Raw genomic sequence first — 13,814 nt, 5'->3', positions numbered from 1 at the left:
CGGTCTGCAACTCGGCGACGGTTGTGCCGAGCGGAGCTTCACGCTGCCTGGCGGCTTGTTGTTTCAACCACGTAAGCTATGGGCTACGTCTCTGTACGACCGATACAGTAATACATTGTTCGCAAGGATTCCTCACATGGATCTTGCCTCTTACAATCCGCGGTAGCCTAAGCCCTGCGATGCGGCGCCGGAAGAAACAAACCACGCCTTGACAACAACCCACGACGCATTGAACACAGCTAAAGCGAACACCGATACCAACGAACGCGCAAGACGACCGGTCTACAGGAACACCTCATCATGTCCAACGCAAACAAACAGCCCGCCAAAAAGGGCGGAGGCTGGGGCTCCATGTTCACCGGTGCCATCTCCAACCTCGAATCGCGCCTGGACACCATCCTCGCCGACGAAACAGACCCGGCGGCGCGGCAGAAGCTCGCGGAGCAAGCGCAGAAAGAGCAGAAGAGCGCCAGCAATAGACAGAGAGCCGGCTCCGGAAGCGTAACACCAGCGCGATCGTCGCAAGAGGCTTCTAGGCCGCGACCTTCAGGCAACGACAGGTTGGCGGAGAAATTGGCTAGGGCGGCGGCGAAGAAGAGCTTAGATGGCGGGAGTGCGCTGTCGAGCGAGGTGCCGTCGAGGGTCGGTAGTCCGGCGGTTGGGAGTGAGGGTGGGAGCCCGAGGCCCAGTAGCGATGTCAAGCGCTCGGTTGAACAGCCGAGATCTGCTCCTGCTGTAGAAGCGCCGAAAGAGGAGCAGAAGGATGAGGATGTCAGGAAAGATGAGGTGACGCCGGAGAGTGGAGAGGGTACATCTACGAATGAAGAAGCGCCAGCATCAACGCTCTTGAGCTCTGGACTTCCAATCAATCCTGCGAGGAAGTCGACGGAAAGCACTGTCTCACCAGCTCTTCAGACTCCCGCCGATAGTGAGAGCCAATCTCCTCGTCCTTCAACCGACGTTCCAAACGGATCAGCCCCGTCCGGCAAAAGCGCCCCCGAACTCGAAGCGGAGATGGCTCAGATGCGAGCCGACTACTCGAAGGCCGAAAAGCAGCGGCAGGAAGAGATGCACGCGCATCTGGAGCGTATTGACGCCCTTCAGGCGAAGCTGCAGTATCTGGCGAAGGAAACCGTGGCAGCAGCCAAAGAGGCCAACGCTTCGGCCGCTGCGGGCAGTGCGGAGGCTCAAGCTGCGAGGAAGGATGAGCAGATCGCGTTGCTCATGGAGGAGGGCGAGAAGCTCAGCAAGACCGAATTACGGCATTTGCAAACGATCAAGAAGTTACGCGCGAAGGCTACGGATGATGAGAAGGGTGCCATCGAGACCAAGAAAAAGCTCGAACGGGTCGAACGATCGGAGTCGGAATTGAAGCAGAAAGTCAGACGGGCTGAGGTCGCGGAACGGCAGGCGAACGAGAAGATCAAGCAGATCGCCGTTATTGAGAAGCAGGTCGATGAGATGAATGAAGACCGTGAACGAGCCGCTGAATTGATACGAACTTTGACGACGCAGCTGAAAGACGCCGAGAAGAAGGCTGAGCAAGCGCAGAAAGAGGCTAACACGAAGGCCTCTGAAGCCGACAAGAACAAGGTGGCGGAACTAGAGAACTCGCTTGAGGACGCACAGATAGAAAAGAAGCTTGCCGAAGACAAAGCGAAGTCCGAAACTCGCAAGATCAAGGATCAGGCAGACAGGGAGCGCGAAAGGTTTACCGTCAGAGAACTGGAGCTCAAGAACGAGATTGCCAACCTAGATTCGCGGCTGGAGGCCATGCGAGCGCGAGCCGAGGAGGCGAGCTCGGAAGGAGGAACTACAGGCGAAGGCACGGTCAAGCTTATGCGGCAAGTTGAGACATTGCAGGCCCAGTACAGCCTTGCAAAAGAGAATTGGGAGACTATCGAGAGCTCTCTGAACGCTCGACTGTCCGCGTTGGAGCAAGAAAGGGATGAAGCGACGAAACGTGAAGCAGACTTCAGAAAGAAGGCCAGAGACTCCGCCAACAGGACTCGGAAGGCGGAGGAGGAAGTTGAATCGACCAACGAGCATATCTCGACATTGACGGAAGAGCTCAAGACCTGCCAGCGCGACCTCACATCCCTGCGAAAGACTCTCGGGCAAGCAGAAACCGCTCTCTCAGACGCCAAATCAGACCAAGAGCGCCAAAGACGCATCTGGGACTCCGAGTTCGCCTCCCGCCTCGAGGAAGAGAAGTCCCGTTGGCAACGCCAAAACGCCTCTGCCAACCCACGCATGGACTCTCCCTCAACCTCCAGCCGCAAGCAATCGATCCACGATCCTCGCCGGCCCTCTGGCCGACTCGGCCTGAACGACCTGAGCGGCCTGCAGGTCCACCTGCCCGAACACCGCCCCTCGTCCCGCCGCAGCTCCGGCTTCCCAACACCCGGCATCCTCTCCTCCCGCACCGCAGGCACGCCCGACCGCGACGCGTCGCCCTCGCTCAGCAGGCAAGAGAGCATGCTCACCTTCGACAACAGCACGCTCCCGCCCACGCCGAGCATCGAGGTCGACGCCGCGGACTTCGACGCCGTGGGCGACGCCGACGCTTTCTCCCCGCAGCGCACGATCAACGACCTCGTCAGCACGAGCACGGCGGGCGCCGGGCCCAGCGTGCAGCTCGTCGAGCGCATGAGCGCTGCCGTGCGCAGGCTGGAGAGCGAGAAGGCCGCGCACAAGGATGAGCTGGCGCGGTTGGCGGCGCAGCGCGACGAGGCGCGCGACGAGATCGTCGGGCTTATGCGTGAAGTCGAGGGTAAGCGGAGCGAGGAGGGCAGGCTGGCTGCTGCGGAGAAGGAGCTGGGTGAGGTTAAGGGACGGTACGAGGCTTGCTTGGAGATGGTGGGTGAGAAAGAGGAAGAGGTCGAGGAGTTGAGGCAGGACGTGTTGGAGCTGAAGAAGATGTATCGCGAGCTTGTGGAGGAGAAGGTGGGTGGGAAGTGAGATGTCGTTGGTGGTTGGTATTAATATCGTTCGCGAGGGATTCTCTACTTGTCAATCCAGGCTGGCTTGGATAGTAGCAGATGATTAGCAAGAGTCTATGGGCATTGGTCACCTTGGTTCTTGAACGGTAGCTGACGGTACAGAACGCCTATGATCGATATGAGAAGGTTTCATCAGTCACAGACAGCTCCTGACAGTTCCAGCGGAGAGGTCTTCGGCATCTTTTAGGCCGTAATCATTCAGTGTGTCTAGAAATCTATGAGACAGCCCTAGTGCAAGAGACGACGACGCTCGTTCCAAGATACTGCCGTTTCTGAGGCAGCTTTCGTGAGGCTCCTGCGTGAGATCCGCCTTCTTTCCGTCCCTTTAGAGGCTCATTCGCAAGTCTTTCCGGACGCCGTTGCGTAGCCCCGCGGGCGTTCGACTTTCCAGCAAGGTAATTCCCTTAGGTCGGTGGCAACACGTAGATTTCCGATGAGCAACTTCCTGTCTTCCGACAGTGACGCGCGCCAGCATTGCCGAGCCCGGTTGCCTCAGACGCACCTCGCCCGTACTTCCAAGTGGGTTTAAATCGTTGACGCTCTGGTCGTGTGAACAGATTATTCTCTTCGCAGAGAACACTCTGCGCCGTAAGCTCACTCCACCTGGCTTCAATGCCCGATTTCTCTGGATGCCACACGCAGATCAAGAGGAAAAAACACAGTCTTGATCCACATACCCTCAAGTCTCCACCCCCTCCAACCCCGCCAAAACCTCCTCCCCCACACCCCCCTTCGCAACAACCATCTTCACCACCTCCGCGACCACCTTCCTCCCCACACCACCCCTCGGCGCCCTCCACACTCCGCGCCCTTCGTCCTTCTCCCGTGCAGCCAGCACCTCGCCCGCGCTCGCCGTGGCCGTCGCGCCGGAAGCGGAGTTGATCTCGCGCGGGACGCCCGCGGCCGTGAGGCGCGAGGGCGGGTCGACGGAGCGGATCGCGACGACGGAGAGGGAGCCGGAGGCTGTGGGCGCGGCGGAGACGGCGAGGACGGATTCGGCTACGGCGAGCTCGTCGCGGGATGGGTCGAAGAGGATGTTGGGGCCGGTGGTTGTGACGAGGAGCGTTATGGGTGGTTTTTGGGTGGCGGGGGAAGGCTTGGAGGGCCGGGGGTAGAGGTGTGTGGAGGCGTCCCAGTCGTCGTTGAAGAGGGGGTCTTCGTCGCCTTGGGAGAGGAGCGCGGGGAGCCGGGTGTTGAGGAGGGCGAGGTGGGTTGTTAGGCTGAGGAGGGGGAGGGGGTAGGAGAGGGGTGGGGAGAGGAGGAGGATCTGTTTTGGGATATTGTTAGTATTGCTCTCTTGTACAGGAAGGTAGGTAGAAGATCTCGGGTCACACTCACATCAACATACAACCTCCAATGAAACCGCGCATTAATCCACAACCGATCCCTCAGCGCGCCATCCGCTCCCAACGCCTCGCTCAACATCGCCCCCAGAAAAACCGGCAGCGCATCGTCGTCCCTCAGCCCCGGCACATCGATCGCAACCTCCAACCACTCGTTGCGGCCTTTTCCCTCGCCCGTCGCATTGACATCCTCGCCCTCACTCTCTCCTTCCCTAAAGACATCCGCCCTCCCAGTCCTCTCAACCTCCGCCTTAATGCCCACGACAGCTTCCGTGCCGTCGGAGAAGCAGACGCGCGCGGAGCCGTTGGCGGACGGCAGGATGTCTGCTTCGGCGACGAGGGGGCGGAATTGCGTCGGCGAGCGGCCGTCGGGGCGGATCGGGGGTGTCGCGGAGAGGGAGGTTTGCAGGTAGGAGAGCTCGGCGGGCGAGAGGGGGATGTTGGTGTAGGGTGCCATTGTTCGGTTCGTGGGTTGGTTGCGCCTGGGGCGCGGAGTGGGGTTGTCGCGGCGCTTTCTGGCGCGGGTTGGGTGGGTTTTGAGGTTCTACTGGCGTTGATGTATGTTTTCCTTGGTGTCGAGGTTTTATGTAGAGTCCGGTGGAGGTGCAATGTCGCGCGCAGATGCTCCGGTGTGAAGCTCAAAGCAAGCAAGACGTCGGCCAAAATTTCCCAAGCTCCGGCGGCAGACGTCAGACAGCTGCAGCCCAGCTTCGCGCTGGTGCAAGGTGGAGAGGCTTCGCTCAAGCAATTGCCTAGCCAGGCGTGCCAGGGTTTCGTAGGTGCATACGAACACTACCAACGAGACCCTACGAAGAATAGAAAGCACTTTTGAGGTTACAGCAAATTGTAGATATCCCGGCGATGAAACTCCAGGTAATAGAAGTGTACACAAGTCTGCACACGATACCACAAACTACCTAAAGTAGCCAGCTAGCCAGTATCTACACCTCACTCCTCCAACTCAAAACCCCAGGCCAGGGCTGGATCACTCCCAAGCCCAAAGCTTCCCAGACGCAAAGAAACAGAAAAAGAGGGAAAGGGGGGAAAGCTCCTCCTCTTCCCACATCTTCCACTCCAGCAATGAACAAAACGAAAAGCAAGAAAACGCCTCTCTCCTCCAGAACCAAGCAGAACACGAGTGCCCAAGAGAGGACGCCGTGCTCCCTCTGTTCCAGTGAGAGGCAGCGACAACGGTGTAAAAGGGGGTATCAATCAGAACCAGCCAATCGTGCCCGTAGAGCGTATGTGCACGCGGCGCGGGCCCAACGCATGCCGGAGTGAACAGCGGTGAAAACAAAGCAGAGAAGAGCAGAGGAAAGCAAAAGCCCGGTCCACCGAGCAACGCGTAGCGCCAGTGGATCTTCGAGGCGGTGAAGAAGTAACGATAAGAGAGTTGTATTTTCCCCGATGCTTTTTTGTGCTTGCTTGCTTGCTTGCTTTGCCGCGCGAAAACGATGATCAAGATTTTTTCTGTACAGATATAGCCACCACCCTCCCGAGACTTTTGAGCCCCATTTGATTCCCGGGGGAAGTCCCTTTTTTCTTTATGATAACAATAGTAAAAAGAGCTTTGGACACAACGAAATAGCCAGTTGGAGAAAAAAAGGTTTAGCTCGAGAGGTCGGGCTTTGGCGATGCCCGAGTCCGAGGAGAGAGAGATGGACGGTGTAATAAAGGTCGTATGAGAACTGATGTGGGTACGGCGCCAGGCTGTCTGTGGTCGAAGCGGATGAAAAAGTGGTCAAAGTATGCGAAGATGCCGCAAGAAAAACGAAGGATGTATGCCGCTTTGAACGCCGTCTAGTCTGTGCAGTAATGTAGCGAGTGGTGGTCGCACGTGACGCCCTGTAACGCCATCGCTTAGGTATGTGTTGCAGAAATAATGTCTGAGAGCGATCGTGCCGACCGAAGAAGAATTCTGGAATATTGTCGAGCTGATACGAGAAAAAATTGGGGGTATCTCAGGCGAGCTAAGATTGCGAAAGGATGCTAGAACGCAAAAAAGCTAGGTCGAAACTAGAGCGTATGGCCGTGAAATGGTGTCAGGAAGACGGAGATCACCTGTAGGCCGCCTGCGTGGCGAAGATGCTGGCCGAAGCGGACGCCGCCCACTCACTCTCTTCGTAAGGGGGCGTGGGCCACTGTGGGTTGACAACATTCTGCTGCTGCTGCATTTGCGGGGTGATTGCCATAGGCTTTGACGGGGTGTAATCGTGCGAGCCAAAGCTGACGCCGTTGTTGTCCTTCGACGGGGAAGGTGTGAGGTAGGCTCCGGTGACACCAGGATCTGAGAGCACATGCTGCGGGTGAGGCCTGCTGAGGCGGGATGCCTTGCTCCCTGCTGTATTGTCCAAACCACTGACTGCATTCTGTGCAGACTTAAGCGCCTCGTCAAGAAGCTCGTCCTCCTCGTCGGGGGTCTCGTAGTGTGGTGACGGGTTGGCGTATCGCACGGAGCGACGAGTCCTGCTAGAGATGGGCCCACCAATGGTCGCTGACTTCTGGGCCTCGCCACCATACGGAAGAGAGTGGTGTCGCTTGAGAGTGGGGTTGCTCGCCATTCTCTTCGGTGTCTTGGACTGGATGCTGCCTGCACCAGCAGTGGCGTCAAGGCTGTAGCGCACGCTCTGCAGCGCTCTGTCAAGCTCGGCGTAGTTGGGGTCAGCCGAAGGGTTGGCGGCCAGAGGCGCAATGGACTGCGCGTCGGGGATAGACGATCTATTGCCGGCCCAGGGCGAACAGCCAGGGTTAGCCTCAAGATCATCAACCTGTGGCGAAACAGTTCCCTGGTTCCTGCCTGACAGTCTCCTCGCACGCTTGCGAAGGTGAGAGAAGAAGCTTTCCCTCTGGCTGCCAGTCGGAGATTTGAGGCTGTTGCCACCTTCGAGCATCCGCTCGGCTTCCTGACGGTGAATGTCCGCGTAATGGTTGCCGTGCGAGTTCAGAGACAGCTGCCTGCCGACCTTCTTCCTCTCTTCTCCGTTCTCTTGCCACTTAATGTTTGCCTGAGCAGGAGTCTGATCCGGAAGAGGAGAAATTGGCTTGATAGAGGGCAGAATAGGGATCGGAGCAGGGTTGCCAGTGGAGTTGTTGGACCAAGTCGACCTCTTGGTGTTAAGCGGTCTGTTCTTGGGTGTCGTCACTACACCTTCGGTAGTGTTGGCGTGAACCGCAGCGGGCCTTGCCTGTGCAGGCTGGTTGTGCTCAGGAACGGGAGGTGCAGCCTCCTTGCCGCCAAGGGATTTCCTGAACCAGAGAGAAGTCTTGGTAGTAAGAGGAGGGCCGCAGTCGGGAGTTTCGGTGTGGTTGTTTATGGTGGACGGCTTGCGTCCGAGCAGCCTTTGTGTGCTGCTGCTCTTGGGTCTGATGAGAGGGTCGACGGCGTCCGCGAAATATTCGTGCTCCAAAGCCTGCCTAGAAGTCGGGCGAACCTTGGGGTCCCACATGAGACACCAAGTCACAAAGTTGGCAAAGCTGGCAGGCCACTGGGGCGCGGGAAGCACTGTGTCGAGAGAGTGCGGTGCCATCTTAGGGAAAGAGAAACCCAGCTTCTGTGCGAGTTTGATACCCTCCTTCCACTCGCCACCACCGACCTTTTGTCCATGTCTGTTGACCCAGGTGCCAGGGCTGCCCATGATCTCACATACCCTCCAAACCTGGTCCACCTCGTTTCCTCCAGGGAAAAGCGGCTTAAGGGTTGCGATTTCGACGGCCATCGCACCGACAGCCCAGATGTCGACCGGCGCGGAGTATTCACCTGCTCTCAGGAGCACTTCGGGCGCACGGTACCACCTAGTGGAGACGTACGTTGTGTACGGGACGCGAGAGTGGGTCTCTCTGGCGAGACCAAAGTCGGCAATCTTAATCGAGAAGGTTGATGGTGTTGATGGAGGCGTGACCAGCGAGGAGTACCTCTTGAAGCTGTGGCCAGTCTCGGTGGCGGAAGAAGAGACGAGGATGTTTTCGGGCTTGATGTCACGGTGGAAGAAGCCGTGGTCGTGAATGTGCTCCAGTCCAGAGAGAATCTGGCAAAGGATGCTCTTCACGCTCGCACCATCGAAAGGCTTGTGGTCGCGAGACTTCATGAGTTGGTAGAGGTTACCGTCCATGTATTCCATGGAGATGTGGAGCTTCTTGCTCAAGGGGTCGAGGAAGATGTCGTATGCGGGGACGAGATGAGGGTGGTTGGGAAGGGACTTCAGGAAGATGACCTCTCGCAGTTCCATGCATTGAGAGAAGTGCTCGAATGTCTTCTTCATCGTCTTTATGGCCACCTGTGTTGAGGTCAGTCGGCTGTTACCTGAAGTGGTGGGTATGAAGTCATCTTACCATGGTGCCCCGGCGAACTGATTGAGCGCCTGCGCTCCGCGTCCTACCCAGGGTAACGCTGCCGAAGCTGCCATCACCAATATCCTTGATGATTTCGTACTTGTCTTCCAGACAGAGCGCCTGTTGCGAGCTGGAAGACCAGCCGCGACCTGACGTGTCGTACGTGACGGTCATTGTGGCACTTGGGCTCCGATATTTCGAAGCCGATCAGTCTGATGAACCCAGCTCTACCTCAACATGTGTGAGAGGAGAGGTCGGATGTTGCCTGGTTGCGACGGTCAGTCTCCAAGTTTCTGGGTGTGTAAGATCGGGCGGGACGTACGATGGGCTAGACGTGGTACGCGATCGCGGGTCTGGCGGGCGTTTGTGTGATTGTCTTAGACAGGAGCGAGGGGGCGGACGGATTGGGAACGGGTGTATTAGGATTAGTTGGTGTCGATATAGGTGACGGTGTAGAGATAGGATGATGCAAAAGGAGGGACTGGAGGGATGAGATGCAGCGACGACTCAGGGTCCTGCACAGGCGTCGAGTTGGATGTAAATGAGCGTGGATGGTCCTGGAGAAGGGTTTCGATGAGGTAGCGAGCTCGAGAAGGTGAACGGGCAGACACCAAGACTGCGGATGGCGGAAGCGGTCCCGGACCAGATGGCGCGGACTAGCAGGAGATCAACAGGAACAGGGCCGGGCTGGCGCGGCGCGGGTCTATGGCTTGACTCGAGGGTAGTGGAGCCCGCGATGGCGATGAGACAGGCGCGCAGACGGCGGGCTGGCGCCGTGACAGACGACGAGCGCGTGGTAAGGGGAGCGGCGCGCGCGCCGGGTTCAGGCTGAGGGCCGGGTGGGTGGAACGAGGAGGGCTCAGGCTGCGCGGCGCGGAGCAGTCCGGGCGGCGCGCGAAGCGTTTCCAGAAGAGCACGGCGAGCGAGCGTGGGCAGGGCGCCGTGTCAGTGCGGCGGCAGGGCGGTGGTGATGGAGGGCGGGCAGGCGTCGTCAAGTGCCGGCCGGGTGGGCTCCAGGACGGCGAGGACGGGCGGGTATGGAGTGAGACAGGCCGGCCAGGGGGGGCTAATGAAAGGTAATAACGAGGGTGAAGAGGGCGGGATTGGCATCGCTTCCAGAAGACGAGCACGTCCGGCGGGCACAGGGCGAGGAGTGTTGCCAGCGCAGCGCGGCGCGTCTGCTGTCGGGCTCTGAGGGCAGGCGACGGGGGGCGAAGGCCCCTGGGAAACGGTCGGACGGCGCTAGGGCGAGGTGTATGTCATTGGCGAGCAGACGAGATTGAGCAGGCGCTGTGGTGTATGGCGGTTGGGCCGCGAGGCGAGACGTGCGCGCGAGGGCGAGAGGCGGCGGTGGTGGTTAGCACGCGCAGGCACTACAGTTACTAAGGAGGGTGCTAGCAGGCGGCGGCCGCGGCGGACGGCGGGCTGGGAGCGAATTGATTGATTGATTGAGCGATTGATTGACGCGCAGGAACAGGACATATCACACGATGCGATGCGGTCAGCCAGCAGGCATGCCGGCGGCGATGGCTCAGGCCGCTCCCTCAGGCCGTCCACCGTCATGCCCGGCGCAGCCCTGTGGCAGGGGAGGCGGCGGGTGGGTGCCGGCTGCGGGTGTGCGTCGGACTCCGGGCACAGCACTACCTAGGCACTGCTGCCCTCGTCGCTAGCCGCATTGTAATATTCCTCCGGCAACCTAAATTAAGCACCCATGCGGCCGTCGCCTGCGTTGCGCGGGCGCGCCTTCGTGGGTTCGCCCGCCCGCCGTCCGCCGCCCAATAATGGCCAAACGACGCCTGCCATCGGGCGGGCAACGAGGTGGCAGACGCGCTGCGCTGGTCGGCGCTGCGACGTGCGACGTGCGTTGTCCTGTGCTGCTGCGCTGTCCGGCGCAACAGCACTGCATATGCCACTACCGCACGCAGGCAATATGGCTAAGGCCAGACGACCGTTGACCGCGTCTCCAGCCCTGGGCCCACCGGTAGGATGCCGTGAAGACAACAGGCTGGCGGGTGGCAGGCTGGCGGGTGGCAGGCTGGCAGGCTGGCAGCACCACGTCGACAGCCGCGGACGGCGTGGAGTCGCGGACGGGCACACGGCCGGGCGGACAGATCGCAGCGCTCGTGCGCCCCTTTTCGCGTGTCACGAAATGATTGCCACTTGACAGCCCGGACGCCCTGAGCACCCTGATCCCACGCGTTTCGTATCACCAACGTGTCGCAGCCTCGCAGCCTCGCATGCCCCGCCGCAGCTCATCTCACGCCCAGATAAAAGCGCGCGCTGACAGATGATTGACGGCGACGTGTCACGTGCGCGAGGGCAAGCGTCATCGTCGCCGTCAGCGAGATGAGAATGCCATAAGCGATGCCTGCGATCATCACGAAGTTGGTCACACCACATCGAACAGCCCGGCCATCGACGTGCACACGCAGCGAGTGGTGACGCCCGTGACGGCACCACACCGGCCGGCCGATCGCAGTGCAGGCGCCCCTGAAGCCAAGCCAGGACTGGATGCCTGCATGCCTTAGCCCGCCCTCTGTGTGCCTGTCTAGCTTTTGTGCCTGACTATCAATTTTGCCGGCGCGCTCGTACTGCTGAAGGTGTGCTGACAATTATTGACTGCCATGCGACAACAGCCTTCCTTGATCGTAGTGATAACATCCTGTCTGGCGCCGGCGTGATGCGTCTCTCGCGCTTCTCCCGTATGCACCGCCCCTCTCAAAGCAGGCAGGTCTGTCTCATCACATGACCTCCATCCCGCCAGCAGCGCACTCCACCGTCTTATATCAGCACCACGCTTCCCAACCTATACCCGCAACCGTCATCAGAGCCCAAGATCGGATACTCGTGCATGCATGCGCACTTATCCGAACGCGCAGATAACTCGGCGCATCCAACCAAAACAACGCACCACGCAGCAGGCTCACCGACGCAGCCTATCACGAAATCGCACCGCGCCGCATGCATACCGCATTCACCGTAACTTCCGCTCCAGGAAGTCTAAACACCCCTCCCGGAGTCCCTCCTCTGCCCTTCCCAGGCTCCCAGCCACTCGCACCCGCAGCGCGAGCCCTTCTGAAACCAACACATTTTTTTCCCTCTCCGCCCAGCGGGTCCCCGGGGAGGCGCATCCGGAGGCTCGCTAGCGGCGCGCCGTTGCCTCCCACGCTGAACCTTCTGCACAGCAGATCGGCTTGGGCTCAGGTGCTACTGACCCGACTACTGCACCGCCGTGCGGATGTCTGGAGAGGACGGCAGAGCGTGCGGCACGCCGCAACAGCGTGTGCCCTTGGAGCGTTTGTCGCGGCGCGCAAGACGTGCGCGCGCGCCGTGGCGCCATGGCTGTCTTTTCGATTCATGGCCGTCGACCCTGATCGGCATTCTGCACAGTCCGTAGAGGGCGATTATTTGGAAGCGCGCGTGGTCGTGGTTGTATGTAGAGTCATGTTGTGTCGTCAGTGGCCACGCGCAGGAGAAGCTGGCGCGGCGCGTTGGAGCTGCAGTCCCGAACCAAGATCCAGACTCGCCTGCCGGAATATTATTGATCACGAGGGCGGGCGGCAGTGAGATACCGTCCGTTAGCCCATCCACCGCCGCATCGCCAGCGCAGACGCAGGCGGCGTCCAACTCCGCGCTCGTCGCCCCGTATCTCTCTCGCCCTGCCGCCGTCGGTCGGTCGCCACAGCAGTACGACTTCCAACGCTCATCAGCCCAGCGGCGCCCGCCAGCGAAGAGACGACACGCGCGTGCGCTTCGCGCGCCGTCTCAGATCCGCGGGCGCCGCAAGTCAGGGCAGGCCAGCGGCGCTCGCCACGACTCATCGCGCCCAGCGCCCGCAGCCGACGACTCAGCGGTGATAGTTGCCCTCTCCAACCCGCCGTCGCAGACTGACCACTGCGCCCAGGTCTAGCCCGCACAGGCAGGCACACACGCACGAGTCCATGACTTCAGGCAAGAAAGAGACCCTGCCGATTGCCGCGCCGAACGGAAGGCTCCTGGAGGGCTCGTCGTCAAGGTTCAAGGGAGAACGATGGCTGCGTGACGACCGCGCGTGTAGGTCGATCAGGGCCGCCGCTGCGCAAGGGCGAGAGGCGTCAGCATTGGGCTGCCATACCCGACGCAGTGGTCGTCGCAGTCTGTGTGTCGACCACGCACGCGTTCGCGCGAGGCGACGAGAGCCAATTCCAATCCCAGGGCCGCGTCTTCGCTCTCATCAGAGAGGGTCACGTCCCAAGATTCCGTCCGTCGCGATCCGCCCTCCCGAGCCAGATCTTCGACTGTTGCGTACCATCGTTCACGCCTGTCATCCCAAAGCCAGTCCACACGCGCGCGCGCGGAAAACCCGCTCTGCCGGGTGCCGCCCGTTGGCGGTCGCAGACCTCGCTTCGACGACCGTCGCTGGGCCTGGTCAGGTCCGTCGACAGCGGTGGCTCTTCACCGTCTTCACGCCTCGTTTACAGTAGTCCTAGTCGCCATCCCACCCGCGGCGAGAGCGCGGTCAGAAGGCGCGAAACCCCGCCGTTCTGACCCGCCATGAACCGGCACTATACCAGACCGCCATGGACCGGTAACAGGCGAGAGGAAAATTTCCATCAAAGGCGAGGAAGCAACCCGCGCGCCCGAATAAACCGCGCGCGCAAACTCCTCCGTCCGTTCCCCAAGAAACAGCCTGTCTAGCCTGCGCAAATCCCCATCCCACACGCCGCCCGCATCCGCAGGCGCTCAACGCAGGACCGTGCCACGCCCGTCAGGCCCGCCAGGCCCTTCAGACCGCTCTCCTCAGCCTTCTTCACACTACGCGGTATGCGTAGCAAGCGTGCTATACTAGCTAGCACCTCCTCAACGGCCGCCCTTCACGGCCACTACACGGTAGCACCGCACACGCCAGGCCCCAAAGAGGCCACCTAATCGTCGTCCACCGAGCCAGCCTCCAACCGTCGACGACCTCCGGCCCTCCTCCCCGCGCGCTCGCTCGCAGCCTGCGCGTGACCTGCGGCCTGACTGACTACTGTTACTACTGTAATAGTCGATCCCATCCCGCCCATCACTCGCCACACCCGCTTCCGCTCCGCTCCGCTCTGCTCTCCTCAGCAACCACCCTCCTCTCCCCACAAGCTAGCGAGTAGCAACTTTGCCCTGC

General features: G+C 60.3%; 3 protein-coding genes across 3 annotated transcripts; 1 reads left to right on the top strand and 2 right to left on the bottom strand.

The window, feature by feature from the left end:
* Positions 1-300: 300 nt before the first annotated feature.
* Positions 301-2,961, top strand: WHR41_05824 (uncharacterized protein; the record flags this gene model as incomplete). Its single annotated transcript, XM_069374429.1, has 1 exon — positions 301-2,961. One exon carries the CDS (start codon positions 301-303, stop codon positions 2,959-2,961), a length of 2,661 nt encoding a protein of 886 aa, XP_069228445.1.
* A 720-nt stretch (positions 2,962-3,681) lies between these two features.
* WHR41_05823 (uncharacterized protein) lies at positions 3,682-4,870 on the bottom strand (the record flags this gene model as incomplete). The annotated part of the gene is made up of 2 exons (XM_069374428.1): positions 4,341-4,870; positions 3,682-4,269 (listed from the first exon to the last, which is right to left on the bottom strand). The coding sequence occupies exons 1-2, from the start codon at positions 4,800-4,802 to the stop codon at positions 3,682-3,684; spliced, it is 1,050 nt and encodes a 349-aa protein (XP_069228442.1). The 5' UTR covers positions 4,803-4,870.
* Positions 4,871-6,402: 1,532 nt separating this feature from the next.
* Positions 6,403-8,848, bottom strand: WHR41_05822 (uncharacterized protein; the record flags this gene model as incomplete). The annotated part of the gene is made up of 2 exons (XM_069374427.1): positions 6,403-8,619; positions 8,675-8,848. The coding sequence occupies 2 exons, from the start codon at positions 8,846-8,848 to the stop codon at positions 6,403-6,405; spliced, it is 2,391 nt and encodes a 796-aa protein (XP_069228431.1).
* Between the last annotated feature and the right edge of the window lie 4,966 nt (positions 8,849-13,814).

Source organism: Cladosporium halotolerans (assembly GCF_011745625.1).
Source record: "Cladosporium halotolerans strain TM138-S3 chromosome Unknown Sca20, whole genome shotgun sequence".
Classification (NCBI taxonomy): domain Eukaryota; kingdom Fungi; phylum Ascomycota; class Dothideomycetes; order Cladosporiales; family Cladosporiaceae; genus Cladosporium; species Cladosporium halotolerans.
This window is presented reverse-complemented; position numbering and strand designations above follow the sequence as displayed.